The sequence below is a fragment of the Malus domestica genome, chromosome 08 (genome assembly GCF_042453785.1).
Source record: "Malus domestica chromosome 08, GDT2T_hap1".
Lineage (NCBI taxonomy): Eukaryota > Viridiplantae > Streptophyta > Magnoliopsida > Rosales > Rosaceae > Malus > Malus domestica.
This window is the reverse complement of record NC_091668.1, coordinates 23,711,886-23,728,863: the sequence shown is the minus strand read 5'-3', so window position 1 is coordinate 23,728,863 and position 16,978 is coordinate 23,711,886. Positions and strand designations below refer to the sequence as shown.

At 35.9% G+C, this 16,978-nt stretch overlaps 2 protein-coding genes across 2 annotated transcripts; one reads left to right on the top strand and one right to left on the bottom strand.

The window, feature by feature from the left end:
• Positions 1 to 3,139: 3,139 nt before the first annotated feature.
• LOC103427273 (transcription factor bHLH96-like) lies at positions 3,140 to 5,796 on the top strand. Its single transcript, NM_001328879.1, is given in 5 exon segments — positions 3,140 to 3,802; positions 4,118 to 4,519; positions 5,598 to 5,654; positions 5,656 to 5,661; positions 5,664 to 5,796. Coding segments are annotated over 5 exon segments (945 nt in total). The 5' UTR covers positions 3,140 to 3,352; the 3' UTR covers positions 5,694 to 5,796.
• A 5,847-nt stretch (positions 5,797 to 11,643) lies between these two features.
• Positions 11,644 to 12,848, bottom strand: LOC114826590 (RING-H2 finger protein ATL54-like). The gene has a single exon (XM_029107176.2). The coding sequence runs from the start codon at positions 12,741 to 12,743 to the stop codon at positions 11,709 to 11,711; it is 1,035 nt and encodes a 344-aa protein (XP_028963009.1). The 5' UTR covers positions 12,744 to 12,848; the 3' UTR covers positions 11,644 to 11,708.
• Between the last annotated feature and the right edge of the window lie 4,130 nt (positions 12,849 to 16,978).

The following is a 16,978-nucleotide window of genomic DNA, read 5'->3' as shown; positions in this document are numbered from 1 at the left end:
AAAAAATTATTGAAGCAATTAACGCATATAAATACATTTAAAACGTATAAATCGAGCATAGCAAGTCATGGTTCAAAAAATGTCTTCTGCATGCACGTGAGTGCGTGCATGAAGGCTAGTATTTTATAAAACGCGCAACTAGCTAGTTCTTTATAGTAAGATAAACATATATATACCCTTCCAGCCAATATTGCGGGAACCCGAACGAATTAAATTGCAAAGAAAGAACTACTAGGAATTAGCAGGTTCCAGAATTTGAGGTCCCATATTCCATGGTTTCATGAACAAGTCAACAAACAAATATTCTAATTGGTTTAACACCAGATATCTGACCAAATATATAAGTTGCGTAAACCACCACATAGAGTCGATTAATATATAAACCAGCTTGTACATTGTTGCCACTTGCGTAAATTTAAAGGCTCTGGTAAGCGTACTTTGCGCTTGGGGCACATGCCATTAGGGAACATATGGGGATAATTAGCAAACATAATCTGAATTAATTTGGTGTTTCGTTAGGTGGAGTTGTGCTAATAAGGACCCTCATAGATTCGACTGTATTCCACAACTGACGAAGCCTAATACATATTAAGACATGAAAAGGTAGGGGTGTTTTGTTTGGTGAGGTGTTGGCGTGCTACTTGACCAGCCCTCAATTTAGATTTCTGAAAACCTTTGATTAACATCTCCTATTGCTTAGGAGGATCAAATAGATTTCTGAAAACCTTTGATCAATTTAGATTTCTTAATATTTGGCTACGGTACATATATTTACTTGATACATTCACTATATAACGGTTTGATATGCAACAAAAAAGGGAGAATATTATATGTTAAATCTGATTGTTAGTCGCTTATTTTACTTTTTTTTTTCTTCAAATTATTAATAAAATATAGTAGGTTGGGGACGGGATTGTGGTTTTCCTAGGTGCAATGGTCCTTTCTTCTTCAAAAGAGGGTTAATCATTCTTTACAAAATTTACAAAAAAAATAAATAAAAGATTTAACAAAGGAAGACAATTCAATTAATGGAAGGATGGCAAGATTGTTAAATGAAGTAAAATTATCTCCTCTTCTATTCTCACACTTTTGTTTTTGTCTTTTCCTCTATAAAAAAAATTCAAAACAGGATATTTATGTGACTTTATCATAATTCTTTAAATAGAAGAAGAGAGAAGAAGAGAAAGATGAGAGAGAGATAATCCTACTCTTGTTATTAGAGCTAAATACTGGAATAATTCAATACATAATTCAACGAACAAAGATATTTTTTTTTTGAATACATCGATATTTGTTATTCACGAGGTTACATGTAAATCAGGTTGTTGACAGCGTTCATCCCTACCCTTCTTGTTAGTGTAGTTGTATTTAAAATAACGTAGATTTATAATTCAAGTGATTAAAAGAGTTTATATTTACTTTCGAGAGTTTCTAATATTGTGCTCTACCTCAAATTCAATGTCGACTACGAAACAGAATTAATAATAAATTGAGAGCCAAACAAAGGAAAGCACAAGAACAGTAAATGGTACAGTGGGTTTTTGGGAAAGGGTGATGGACACATTATAAGTCCTCGTCGGAGATGATTACAGAGTGGCTATTAGTGAGGTCACATGGATTCCTCTGAGCATGTCCGACACCTGAACTAAGCTGCTGTGTGTTGTTTTTATCTCCTTCTCTATCTCTATCTCTCTCTGTTTGTAGATCTTTATCAGAATCTTTAGACATCACCAGCTTTTCGTCATCTTCTTCTTTTTCTATGTCCAAGTATCCGACCATATTATTGCTAAATGAAACCATGGTTAGATATTCTGTTCATAAAATTAGGAAAAAAGTACAGTACTAGCTTGGTAAAAGACTAAATTATCCCCGTTTCAGTGCGTACAATGTGAGTTGAATAGGGAGATTACTGTCCTCACCGTTTAATACGGCGTTCTATTCATGAAATGGGATATGCTTTTGGGCCCATACAAACAAAATGTCTTCTTAAAAGGGTCCCACTGTTGGATTATTCCAATTCTTTAATTAATTTAAATAAAGAAGTTTTAACGAAAAACTCTACATACTGTTTACTTTAACAAAAATCATATTTTTTTCTTTAAAAAGTCAATCATGGTATTATTCACTTACAACATATTTTTGTCATTTTCGTTAAAACTTAAAGTTTTCAAGTCTTTTTCATTAGTTTTCTTTTTAAATAATCCATTAGAGGTGCTTAAGAGTTTTTTTTCTAAGGAAAACTAATGAAAAAAGCTTTAAAACTTTGAGTTTTAATGATAAGAACAAAATAAAGGGTAAAGTGAATCGTATTAGGATTGACTTTTTAGTGTAAAAATGTGGTTTTTCGTTAAAGTGAACAGTACCGGGAGCTTTTCGTTAAAATTCATTTTTTTCTATTATTTTGTTTAAACTACAATATATTTATACTAAAAGAGAAGAGAGAATAAATTATCATCGAGAAAGTAAGACCTTTTACTTATATATGTAGAAAAATAGCACTATACTAAATAGTTGTTTGAGAGTTTGTCGGTTGGCTATACAAATTTTACTTGTACTATTCATAAAACTCATAAGGATGAGACGTACATCAGTAATCTATCTACACAAGTGAGCTTTTGGATTTTTCTAGCCATTGATGCATCCTAAGTTTATAACGTAAAATGGTTAGAGTCATAACTCACTCGGTCCTTGCATGTTTGTATAGACGATTGATTGTACTTATTTACGCATTCAAATTCATTTTTGTACAAGGTGTAATCAGTAGTGCAATCAGTAGCTCGAATACAAATAAAATGTTTTTGTAATTTATTTAGTCTAACCAATATAGTTGTTATTTCTGGGTAAAGAACTTACATAGAAAAAGTTCACTATCACGTAAGGTTTGATTTAGGGTATTATTGTGCGTAGTTGTTTTTCATATGAGTGTATTTTTAGATCAGGATATCAATGTGATAGTGAACATATTTCATGTAAGTGGCCATAGAAGCAAAAGAGAATCTCTTTAACCTCTGGTGGAGTGACTAGTCTACACAAAATCTCACGTGCAACACAATGTAGCTTTTCGTTTTCTTGGCTAAAGCTCCTTTAAAAAGAAACCAGATCGAGTTTCTTATTTAGAGATGATAAAAGGGTGTGTTTGTTTGGTCTTTTGGGTGTAGTGCTTTGGCATAGCTAACTTCAGCCCTAATAAAAATTTCTTTGATTTGGGTTCTCTTTTGGAGGAAAGAAAAAACCTCCTCACCCTTCTAACTTCCTTTTCCCTTTTGAACCACACAAAAGCCCCTCGTACACTTTCACTCACTACTATAAACAGATACTGCAGTAGTTAAAAAGTTATTGGAGTGATCAAATCATGGCATTAGAAGCTGTGATTTACCCACAAGAGTACCCATTTGGCTTTGGTTGCAAAGACTACTACTCTTTTAATGGAGGTGGTTCTTGGGGCAGTGACTTCAGCTTACAAGACCAACAAGGCATCAATGAAAATTGGGACTACTGCTCATCATTTCCTTCACTTTTGCAAAATGTGAAAGATTGGGATCCTAACTCCTCACCTGAGGCTTGCACAGTTGATCAATCTTGCCCACCAGGACACCTCTCTGCCATGGAAACACCACCGCCCCCGCCACCACCAGCAACAACGAATCGCCGCAAACGGCATCGCACCAAGAGCAGCAAGAACAAGGAGGAAATTGAGAACCAGAGGATGACGCACATTGTTGTAGAGCGCAACAGGCGCAAACAAATGAATGAGTACCTTGCTGTCCTCAGATCATTGATGCCACAATCTTATGCTCAAAGGGTTAGTTTAATTAAATTTGATTCACAAAAATAAAATTCATTATTGGGTTCCTAGCCAGATATAGCTGCATATGTTTTAATTTTTATTTCCTTATACGAATGTGATATTACGGGAGGGAGATACATGAACACAGAACCTCAAGTGCGAGAGTAAACGCGCTTAACCAATTCAGTGATAAGATTTTTGCATCTACATTTTCTTTAGATTGAAATGTTTTTTTTTTTGGATTAAACCTAACCATTGTAAAAATTTCATAATAAAGCCATATGATTTGGGATTGCAGCAAATTAATCTTGTTATGAATATTTGTTACAGGGTGACCAAGCATCAATTATTGGGGGTGCCATAAACTTTGTGAAGGAGCTAGAGCAGCTTTTGCAGTCGATGGACAGCAACAAGAGGAGCAAGCAACAACCTTTGGCAGAGTTCTTCACTTTCCCACAATTCTCAACTCGAGCAACACAGTGTAACCAATCAGCTGGTCTCCAAGCGAACGAGTTGAATACGACTCAGTTTAACAACAACCAGTGGGCAGCAGCAGCAGCAGACATAGAAGTCACCATGGTGGACAGCCATGCCAACCTGAAGATACTTTCCAAGAAAAGGCCTAGACAGCTGTTGAAGATGGTGGCTGGGTTTCAAAGCCTTAGGCTCAGTGTTCTTCACCTTAATGTCACCACAGCTGATGAAATGGTCCTCTACTCGGTTAGCGTTAAGGTAATTAGTTTTACAGTTTTGCAGCCAAGTCTTTTCAAATGATTGCATTACCTTTTCATAATTAATATTGTCCTATCAAGAAAACATATCAATTTGACAGAAAAAGAATAATTATTGTGACTTTAAAAATTACATCGTGAATTTCTCATAAGTGTATTTTTTTTTTTTAAATATAGATTGTTTTGAGTATACAATTAAATGTTTGGAGTGCGAATAACGGTTACAAAAATTAACCATATCAACAATTGCAGGAGTTTTTTTTTTTTATTGAAAAACAATGAAGGGAACTATAACGAAAAGTTCATAATACTGTTCATTTTAACGAAAAATCATATTTTTACATTAAAAAGTCAATCCTAATACTATTCATTTTACCTTTTATTTTGTCCTTATCGTTAAAACTCAAAGTTTTCAAACTTTTTTCATTAGTTTTCTTAACAATAAAAGGAGTATAGTAAACAAGGAAGTGACGGGAACACAAGGCTTTTAATAACGTTGGATTTTAATCTCAGGCTATTTAATGGACAAAAGAAGATTACTTTACCTACTAATCAGTTCACACCGTCTTATTATATTATTTTCCGCACCGCATTTTTGTCATTTGGTTTTGCTCTGTGAATGCAGCAAGTGGGATGTGACGATGGAATGTTACAAGTTTATGCACTAAAAGGGTAATGCTAGAGAGACTAAATTTAGAGATAAAATTTTAAAAACTAAAGGACATGAAAGTTAATGATTGATTTATTATTTAAATGTTGATAAATGTGTTTATTCCTATTGATAACACATCATTTAGTTTGCAAATTTAATCTTCAAATTTAGTCTCTCTCGAATTACTCTACACTAAAATGTTTGTCTACAAATTAATAAGAACAAGTTACATTTTTGTCATTTGGTTTTGCACTGTGTAAGTGTGTATGCATCGATCAAGTGGGTCCGATGTGAATCCTTCGAGTTCATGCATTAAAAAAAATTGTCCAAATAAGAACAAATTATCATTTTGTTTCTTTACTAAATTCACTATATATGTCTTTATAATTTTAGAAACCAAATTAATTTTTGTTGTGAATTGGGACAGATTGAAGAAGGGTGCCTGCTCAATACAGTGGATGAAATAGCAGCAGCTGTTAATCAAATGCTGCGCAGCATTAATCAAGAAGTCGACTTTAATTAGCTGAAAGTTTAATCCTTTTGTTTGAGTGGATTAATTTTTCTTCCTTCTCTTTTGCATTATATTGTATGGTGTATGTTTGCTTATTGAGAAAAAATTAAACTAATTTAATTGTCTACAGTGAGGCACAATGATTGAAATAATCACTGCAACAGCATCTTCCCATTACCTCTAACAGAAAAGATGGATTTGGATCCCATCCCGATCTAAATGGTGGGGATCCTAGGGATTTTTGTATCCTAATTGTTTATCGTAAATCGTGCGAACATAAATCATTTTGAATATTTTTATTTAAAATTAAACATAAATAGTACCTAACGAAAACTGATCGCACAATGTATGATGAATGACTATGATATAAGAAAAGAAAACTAATAAAAAGGGCTTGAAAACTTTGAGTTTTAATGATAAGGACAAAATAAAGGGTAAAATGAATAGTACCAGGATTGACTTTTTAGTGTAAAAATGTGGTTTTTCGTTAAAGTGAACCGTACCGGGTGCTTTTCGTTAAAGTTCCCATATAAGAATCCTACGAGGGTCCTCATCCAAAAAAGATATATTAAGTACCATCTTTCTCTATCGTTACTTAATTTATGATACAGTAGTGTCCAAGATGCAAATTATAATTCTATCGTCAAATAAATTACATACTTTGACATAAATCTGCTGGAATAATATTGGTTTCTTTGGGAGTCGAACATTTTGAATTATGGAATGACTGAATAATGCTAGGGAAACTAATTTTTTAGACCAAATTCATAAATCAAATGATATGCCATCAATAGAAAATAAATATGTTAATTAACACTCAAATAATAATTCAATCATCAAGAACCATGTCATATAGTTTATAAAATTTGGTCTAAATAGTTGGTCTCCTTATCATTACTCGTGAACGAAATGAGACAATTCCTACAATTGGAGGGTAGGATGCCCATTGTACAGTCGAATATTTGTACTTCTTAAATTATATAACCAAACCCTAGCTCATTTTCTATTAATTGAGATTAACTTGCACATGCATTATGGATAAACTCGTTTTTACAACATGCATATGAGTATACATGTTGTGAGAAACAAAAATGTTGTGACAGGAAGATTATATATGACAAATCAATTAGTTCTAAATTTAGTCGTACTGGAATTTTTTTTTTCCAGTTAAGTTCAATGTAATGAGATTTGCATTATGGTTTGCAGCATTTTATTGTTGTCACGGGACAAGTTACAGAGGAAAGAAAAGGTTGGTGTCTATGAAAATGTAATTAATCCCAAATGTGGAAGTTAACTTAATTTTGAGGCTTGTGTGAGGGTAACTAACAACCTTTTTTCTGACAAAAAAAAAAGAAGAAAGTAAATTGGCTAACTGGAATTGAAGACGATGGATTAGAAATCAGACGGCTGTTTTATCTGTTGAAGATAGTATTCCTGATCGGTATGAGGTACCCTAAATTTTAATTAGGACGAGGTTAAGACCGTAACATTTTATATCCCCCAGTTGTGTTGTTTATTGGTTAAGTTGAATTAATTTTTCTCTAGTATCGTCGAGATTCCTCAAAAATTTAGCATAAACAACATGCATAAGAAACCCAAACACTCCTACGTGCACTTACTTCATCTCAGACCTATCTTATTTTGCTTTGTTTATAAATGATCTTACTACTACTACCGGAGTGCTTTTGATATTGCGCTTTGGTAGCTTTAGAATGTTGACTTGTGAGCAAGAAAGAAGGTTCGTGAATGAAGAATATAGGACAAAGCACTTTGACGTGTTTAAGGGCTCACGACGAAATTCTCAATGTTAAAAAGCTTTCGTTTCTAACAAGTTAATCATCTAAGTTCTGAGCAAGAGCGAAGAAGCTTCATTTACCATTAAAAGGGCATGAAGAAGTTTCGTGGAAGAAATTATTGCAATTCATATTAAAGTTGTTCTGCTTTTGACATGTTATACTGGGGCCAATAAAAGACAAAAAGCTATTAGCTTTACAAATTTTTGCCTATAGAATATTTTAGCTGCGTCTAGAACTCACCTGAGAAAATAGTTGTTAACTACATTGAAGAAAAACCTAAGAACAATGAAGAATTGAGAAAGATGAACAGCTAGAGGAAAGTTTAGAGAAGAACTGAGGTTTATGTATTTCTAAAAAGATGACTGACTGATTACATTTGTGAGTTGCAATTCCTAATATACTAATCACAATAGAAGCTTACTTGTAATTAATTAACCAACGAACAAATCACTTATCATCTAACAAATATTTTAATAACTTTGGTTGACGTGGCAGTGATTATGACAACCAATGATCATGAGACATATGTTCTCTTTTTATTAAGAGAAATGGTAGTTGTATAATTGATAATCAAGAGGAGTTATATTTTTCAAGAAGCACATTGCGAATAATATCAAATTAAAGGAAATGTGTTGAGCCATTGCATGACGGCGTAGATTCAAATTTTATCAATAACTAATACAACATCTAATCTAACTAAATCTATCGTTTGATAAAAAAGTAAAAAAAAAAAAGGAATTTCAAATCAAAAGGACTCATGCTAAAAAAATAATGCCAACTTAACTAATTTATGAGCGTTTAATTAGTAGTGTGGTGAATATAACACACAAGACCCAATAAATGAGATCAGTCCAAGTTTGATTTCAATGGTTATAGTGTATAAGTAACGCGCACTTTAGACTCCTACATTGATTATATTATCAATCGCATTTCAATCCTTGACTTCTACATTGATTTGTATGCTCATACTAGTTTCTGATAGTTCACAATTCTCCCAACGTCTTCATATTAGTGTTAGTCTTGTTTGGATCAAAACTTGAACTTTGGGCTCAGGAAAGGGGCTGGCCCAAAAGGATGCCTAAAGGAAGAATCGGCCTAAGCCCAGCCAAAGCCCAGAAAACAGAAAAGGGCTTTTTTGACTTAGTGCAGCTCATGAAGACCACTTGCTCACCTACCCAAAGGCCAAGTGGTATAGACTGACCAGCTATACAACCCATAAAGTACTTTATAATGGCAGAACAAGTAAAATAGCTGATGAGTCACTGCCTCTCAAGTTGCATTCAGGCAAGGCTGCTGCTACAAGAGGCTAAGCTGAGTTATCTATAAAAGAAGAAAGAGAAATCAGGATTAGGGACACTCAAACAAACAAACAAATGCAAGCACAAACTCTGCTCAAAGCCAGATTTACCTTCAAAACGAAGCTGTAGTCAGCCCAAGCCTTCATCCTTCTCGGGATAAACCTTCACTCAAACCTTTGTAATAGCTCTACTACCCTGTTCAACCTTGCTGTAGTATCGATTTCTCTTTGTAAACTCCTATCCTTACCTCTCTCTAAAGCTCTCAGACCCTTGATAAGCCACAAAGATAGGAACCTGCAAGACGACCAGGCTTGCCCGACAAGGTTAAACCTTGCCCGACCATCTTTGTTTTTGTCTTTTCATTCATTAGACTAGTAATATGTTGTATACTTCCAATTGTATTCAAGTTATTTCTAGTAAGATGACTATTAAAAGAATCTCTCAGCACTTAGATCCGATTTGAATATATCTTCATTGTTCAAACCAGATCTAAATTCTAAGCCCTCGGGCATGTAAATTTGATCTGTTGAAAGTCCTTGGCCTCAAGGCATAAAAAAGAACCTTATGTGGACTTAACCCATCCACAATAGTCCTTGATAAACAAGAAGTCCGAAGTTACTTGGGGTGCAAGTAATCGACCTACCCCTTAGTTTTATTTCTATTATATTATGATTATCATAGAACGCTTAAGCATGGAATTGATTCTGATGGGAAGCCTTAAGGCCTACACCTAAGGCCCCACAAAGGCACTTATTCAGATTCATTCCGTTCCGCGGTCTAGGACGTTTGAGTATAGAGAACGAATTCTGATGGGAAGCCTCAAGGCCTACGCCTAAGGCCCCACAAAGGCACCTATTTGGGTTCGTTCTATCTCTCAGATTCGGGTAATCAGAAGTATAATAGTTGTAAGGCTTCTGCAATCAATGGAACAAATATTATATGTTCGAGCACTGGTTTAGTTATTGATGGGAAACCTCAAGGCCTACACCTAAGGCCCCACAAAGGCACCTGTTATAACTAACACGGTTTCTCGGGCATATATATATATATATATATATATACACATATACAACTAAAACTCGACATCTATTTTACATCTGCCATGCTAAAGATGGCAGTGGCACGCCTGAATACTTAGAAGTTAATCTTGATTGTGAGCCTCAAGGCCTACACCTAAGGCCCCACAAAGGCACCTGTCAAAGTTAATGTTGTCCTTCTCTTCCAGCCTTGCCCGACAAGCCTTGCCCGACAAGTCTTGCCCGACGAGCCTTGCCCAACAAAGCCCGACAGTGAAGCAGAGCCCAACAGCAGCCCTCAGCCGGCGCCAACCTCCCAGGGAGCTGTGCGCTCGTCGGCCAGGAAACGTCTCCAACGGAAATTCCTGACGCGAACAAGTCTCGACTAGAAGTTGGCTCATTTACTTGTTACTATTTCTTTTAATTATATTATTGTTTGGGCCATAAATTAAAAAAAAATGTTTGTTGTGGGATCAAACAATTTTTCTTACATAAAGTCGCACTACTCTGGCCCACCAATTTCGAAACCTAAGCTAGGACCCTATCTTAGGGCTCGGACGACCAACTCTTTTCATCTCAACCATTCAAGGGCTTGGACAAGATTCTCCCCGAAGTGTGTCTGCATGCAGACAACCAAGCCTGAAAATATTTCACCTCCCTAAATGTCAAGGAACATGTCATCCAACATGCTGATGTCACCGCAACAATTGTGCGAAACGCTACAAGACACAGCTGAAGGCCACCAATCAAGAATTATAGTAATCGTTAAAGCCAAATGACCGATCTGTCCGTGCTTCAGCTCAGCGTTAAAGGTCGAGGATGCTGCTTCTTCACTACCTATAAATAGAACCAAAGGCCTTCAAGCTCAAGATCTTCGTCAAATTCAATCTCTACGATTATATGAACCTCAATGATTCTTTAATGATTCTTTAATCAACCCAACTGCTCTTCAGTACAAATCCAAATTGGTCTTTAGCAAAACCTCCAGCTCTTCAGTTACAATCTCAAAGCTTACCTTCAAAGCAAATACTATCTACGACCCCTGAGATCTAAAACTTCTATAGCTCTGCGACCCCATGTTACAATTTGGTTGACGTGCAATTTCAACTACCTTGATCACCTCTATAAGGCAATATTTCCTGTTTTGTTTAGTCCGACCCTAGAGACCTCGATGGACTCCTCCATATTTTACTTTTGTAAATATTTGTAGTTTTGACTCTATCATGAAATGATTACATTTTGTTTCTCGTTTTAGTTTCTTTTTTGCTTTCATTTACATTTCACCCAAATTCACACTGAATTATAAGTCCTAGTTCGCTTGGGGCACAAAAAATAACATAACCAAACCAACATCCCACTTAGTGTTCAATCTTCTGATTAAGAAGTTAGTTTTATGCGCAACTCTCCCACACACTCACTGTTTGTTGGCAGCTTCCAACACTAGCACTTTCCAAAAGGAAATTCTGTAGTTATAATCCTCACATTCGAAATGTAGGTATCAGTAGTTGTTTAGTGAGCATTATTGTACATCATTTTTCCTTTCCTTTTAGATTAGCTTGGACTGGAAATTGGCTCATTTTTTACGTTTTGGTTGCACTATAAAAGATCATTTTTATGTTCTACTTTTTGAAAACCCCATGTACAAAAAAGTACTATGATTAGATGCTCTCCACTTTTCCTTTTGGTGTATCCAAAAATAAAATAAATAAGTGATTAATGAATGGACTTCGGTTAACTTGGTTATAAATTTCTTATGAACCACATGTAGCTTTACTTTTCTTGAGCATTTTGCTGCAGACAGCAATTGGATTCTGCATTTGGTGCTCCAATCTCCTTTTTTGATAAGTCAAAATTTCAAATAAAATGTCACTTTCCATGTCAAGAAACAAGAAATCTCTTTATTACAGTACAAACATCTCACACAATTAAACAAACTTTACGGGGAACAACTGAAATTTTGCTCCACTTACGTCTCAAAGACCTTTTCATCAAAATAGGGCTTATATGTAGACATTGCCTAAACGAAGAACGACGCTTTCGAGCAAGGTCCGAAAGCATTTTCTCAGCATTCTGCACTTTGATGACTAACTTTGTTGGAGCCATTGAGGAAATAATTGAGATAGACCTTCTTTCAAGAACCCAATTTTCATTTGAATTTATTTCCTGCTTTGGCATATTTTCACCTTCATTATCCACCCCAGCTCTGTTTTCACAAACGTCTTGATATCCCACTTGATTATTTGCACCTATTTCATCTTCACTCTCAGAATTCTCCATCTGGGGTTCCCCATTTGTGTCTGTGGAAGCACTGATCTGAGTCTCTCTCACAATATTAGCGCGACATATCGGGCAATTCGTGTGAGACCTCAACCAAGTGTCAATACAAGGAATGTGGAAAGCATGATTGCACTTTGGCAACAGCCTTAGAGTGTCATCTTCTCGAAACTCATTCAAACAAACCGAACACTCGGTCCCTTCGATCAAGCCCTCGTCTTTCCTGTACTTACAAACTGAAATTGAATTTATGATTGACTGTTGCAAACCAACAGAGGAGATGAACCAGATTGGATGGTCTACTTGATCTGCAAGTAACTCTTCATCCGTGCCGGTAGATTGAGAGGGTGAAGATCCAATACTTCTGTGACTGCACCAACTTGTGCAAGACTTCACCACAATAATATAGTACCCAATAAGAAGGAAAAAACTGGCTAGCAAAGAGACTAAAAGCACCACATAAGGTGAGATATGGTGGTTTTGGTTGGTTTGATCGATAACTGAAGTTGGTGGTGGTGGTGGTGTGTAGAAATCAGCATAAGGGTAACAGTCGTACGTGCAATCGGGGCCACAAAAGTCTGGACAATCAGTTTGGTTTGTGGAAATTGGTGCAGATGGGAAGAGCTTTCTGTGTTTGATGACTGCCATTAAAGAGGTTTTAGTGTTGAGGAAATTCATGAAGCTTGAGAGAATTGAAAAAGAAGATGAGAGGTATACAAGGAGTGAGGTGGGGTGTCAATTTCCTTGTGTGAATTAGAAGAAAAGAAATGAAATTAGACACGTCTCTTTCAAGGGTAGTGGGAGGGGGAATGAGAGTAACTTGTATAAAATAGGTTTGCTGTCACGTGGTGTTCCAATTCAATAACATAACATCACAAATTGTATTATTGAACGGGACGTTACGTAAGCTGTTTACCCATTACATGTAAGTTCTTCTTGATGCAGATTGCTGGGTTTGGAATTTTGGGGGGAGGGGGGGAGTCAGGAAAGTCCATGCCTCCATGGCGTCATGGATTTATGAATTCTTTGGTTATAACTAGGTAATTTTTACTGCATTTTCGTATACGTCTTCTTTTATGCCTACCAAAAGAATGGTTGGTTGGTTCTATTTTTGTATTGATATTGATTTGTCTTTTTAATCATCTTCTCAGGCAAACAGGGGTGCCATTCAATTGACCTATTCTTGTTTTTTGTTTTTTTTCTTTTGAAGGAATCGATAGTGAATTTCATTCATCTCAAAGAGAAAATAGTACATTCAAGGGTTACACAGATGTGGGGCAATTCACCGCTAATATGTCGAAAATAATACTAGGGGGATGCTCCACCCATTCAACGCACTGATTGATTGAGAGTCTGAGACGAGCAAGTCTATGATCTGCGACATTGGCTTGTTGACGAACATGGGTGATAGGAGCTTCAATGACCACCGAAGCCAGCGACTTGATGTCTTCGATTAATTGACCAAGAGAAGATCGGTTAATCGAAGATTGCTGTGAGGCTTCGATAATCTGAAGTGAATCTGATTCACAAAGGATATTAGAGAACCCTTTCTTCTTACACCCAAATCAAACCAATTCGAACAACCATTGCTTCTTATTGGAGGGGGAGAAAATATCAGGGAAGCTTCCACATTTGGCAGCCAAGAAGCCTCTTGAATCATCCCTTATTATCAAACCGTAGCCACCTGAACAATTGACCCGGTTCCAGGAGGTGTCAATGTTGAGTTTGAGGCGACCCGAATGAAAGCAGGACCACTTTGCCGAACCTTGCAAGGGGGTAGGGACCACTCTTTCGTTTGCCGAGAGAAAGGAGAGCCACCACTGAGTAGCTCGGAGCACTACAGTGTCCGGAGGATCGCATTTAGAACTCTAAAGCTTTGTGTTTCTAGCACCCCAAAGTGCCCAGCAGATCATCATAAAGGAATCGAACATTTCAAATTTTAGTATACCCGCATTGTCTCTGGCCCAAGAGAGGAAAGATAAGGGATAGGAGTCCCGGATAGGGCATCCAAGGTGGGATGATAACCAAGCACATTTAGCAAAGGGACATTCCTTCAGTAAGTGGTGGATTGTTTCCTCGGGGTGGTTGCACATCACGCACGATTAGTCGTGATGTGGCACTTAGCGAGGTTCACTTTGGTGGGGATGATGTCGTTACAAAGGCGCCACATGCATATTTTGACCTTTGGGGGCCATATCTTGGACCAAAAGGTTGATCTCCCGAGAGGGTTTAAGGATGAAGACCCTGTATTGCTTGGATAGAGCCACTCCCAAGCAAGGTGATAGGCGCTCTTTATTGAGAATCTCCCATTCTTCTCAATGTGCCATGATAGTAAATCTGCTAGACTTCAAAGGCTCAGGGGGATAGACTGGATTATGTTGACCTCCGGAGCAGAGAAAAGGCCAGAAATGAGGTCGAGATTCCACACTTTGGCTATATGGTCAATCAACTCACTAACCATACGAAGAGGTGAATTGGCCGGCTTTGGAGTGAAAATTTGTGATCGACTAGACAAAGGAACCCAAGGGTCATCCTAAATTCTTATTGAGGATCTGCTACCCACTTGCCACCTTGAACCCCTAGATATTATATCCCTCACTCACTACTACAAAATTATCTATAACTGGCGGTCCAAAAACTGACAAAAATCGTATATTACTGTCGAATTTTAAGCAAAATCCGACATAAAATATATTAATAATAAAAAAACAAATTCTGCATTTTCTATATCCCCTGCATTCACCATGCGAAACCTCGTCAGAGCTCGATCTCGAAAACCTCAGGGCCCTTAAAGTCTTAGGCAAGGGAGCAATGGCGCTAATGCCCTTAATATCAACAGGTACACAATAATGTGTCAGTGAGTATTATGTAAAGCTACCAACCTTTTGTCATGGAGTTGTTAGTATAAGAGCCTAACTAGTACCTTGTTTTTTGCAGTTTAAGATTACTACTTGACTAGACAATACCTTCAGAGCACAATAAACCGGCATCACATATGCAAACTCTGGAACACGAAGATCTTCCAGCCTCGTGTGTTTTTGTTGAGGGGGTGTTAGAAGAAAGTCTTGCTAAGCTTGAGAAAGAGGAGCTAGATTATGATAATTTTGTGAGATGGGAACTTGCAGCTTGCTGGATACAACACTTGCAAGACCAAACGAATGCAGACAAAGATAAGAAACCGTCAAATGAGAAGGCTAAAAATGAGTTGAAGGTTGAGGGACTTGGGACACCTCTTAAAACCCTTAAGAACAACAAGAAAAAAAAATCAGATTGAGGCAAAACCAAGCTGCAATCTGAAAGCTCAAAGTCTCATGCAAATGGTGTTGTTGCGAAAGATGAAAATAGTATATCCCCTTCTGTGGAATCAAAGCTTGAGACTAATGCCAAAGAAAATGAGCTTGTGTTGACAAAGAAAATGAAGGGAGAAGAAAAGGGGGAAAGGAGAAGCACCGGAGCAAGGAAGAGATTGAGAGGTTATATTGTGAAAAAATTTCATTACTGTCGATTAAAACCGACAGAAACATTTTTTTAAATAAAAACTGACATAAACTTTTCATTAATGTCGGTTATAACCAACAAAAACAAAATAGCGGCAAAATTCCCTTTGAAAATTTTAAATTTTCCCCCAAAATTTGAAATTCCCCCCTCAAAATTTTGTTACGATTTTAAAAATAAAATAATAATTGTTTGGTTTAATAAATAAATAAATAATATGTATTTAAATAGAATATGTTTTTAAAAAATAAATAAATAATTGTTTGGTTTAATAAATAATTTTTACATTTTTGGTTTAATAATCCATGTAAAATATGCGATAAAAAAACAAAAAGAGAATTGTACAATGAAAATGTCATCGCACAAACTAAATATTGTCTAATCAATACTTGAAAAACATAAATAAAAATTTAGCACAAATTACTTTTCCCACTTCAAAATTTAGGCAAAGTTATGCATTTTACGAAACTAGTTTCCACGATCTAACCGTCAAACTTGTTTGTAGATACTACAAGATCGCATACGTAAAAAATCGTACATAACAAACATTAAGAGATTAAGTAATGGAACAAAAGTTTTCGACGGTTATAAACGAAAATTCATAATTTAACGGTCATTTTAGCTTCGATTTTAATGATTTTTTACAGCTACACTCCTCGACCCTATAAGAATGTAATGAATAAATTTGATCTTCAATTTAAAATATTTACACTAGTGGATATGACAAAATCTTATTTTATACTTAATGGAAGTATAACACTAACTCTATGGAAGTATAACATTAACTCTAAGTGTTTGTTTAATCTACTGTTTTGATGCGATACACATTCTATGAAGCGCTTTTCAACGATCCAACCGTCAAACTTGTTTGTACACACTTCGGGATCACATACGTAAAAAATCACAAAAAAAAACATCAAGAGATTAGGTAACAGAACAAAAGTTTTCAACGGTTATAAAAGAAAAATCACAATTTAATGGTTACTTTAGCTCCGATTTTGATGATTTTTTACAGCTACACTCCTGAACCCTATAAGAATGCATTAAAGGAATTCGATCTTCAATTTAAAATATTTACACTAGTGGATACCACAAAATCTTATTTTATACTTGATGGGGAAGTATGACATTAACTCTAAGTGTTTGTTTAATCTACCGTTTTAACTCGATATGCATTCTACGAAACTTTTTTCAACGATCCAACCGTCAAATTTATTTGTACTCACTCTGAGATTGCATACGTAAAAAATCGTAAAAAAAAAAACATTCAGAGATTACGTAACGGAACAAAAGTTTTCGACGATTATAAACAAATATTCACAATTTAACAGTTATTTTAGCTCCGATTTTAATGATTTTTTACAACTACACTCCTTGACCCTATAAGAATGCAATGAATAAATTTGATCTTCAATTTA

What these genes read in the sequence shown, in the direction of transcription:
- LOC114826590 (XM_029107176.2), bottom strand. Translation starts at nt 12,743, where the DNA reads ATGAATTTCCTCAACACTAAAACCTCTTTAATGGCAGTCATCAAACAC.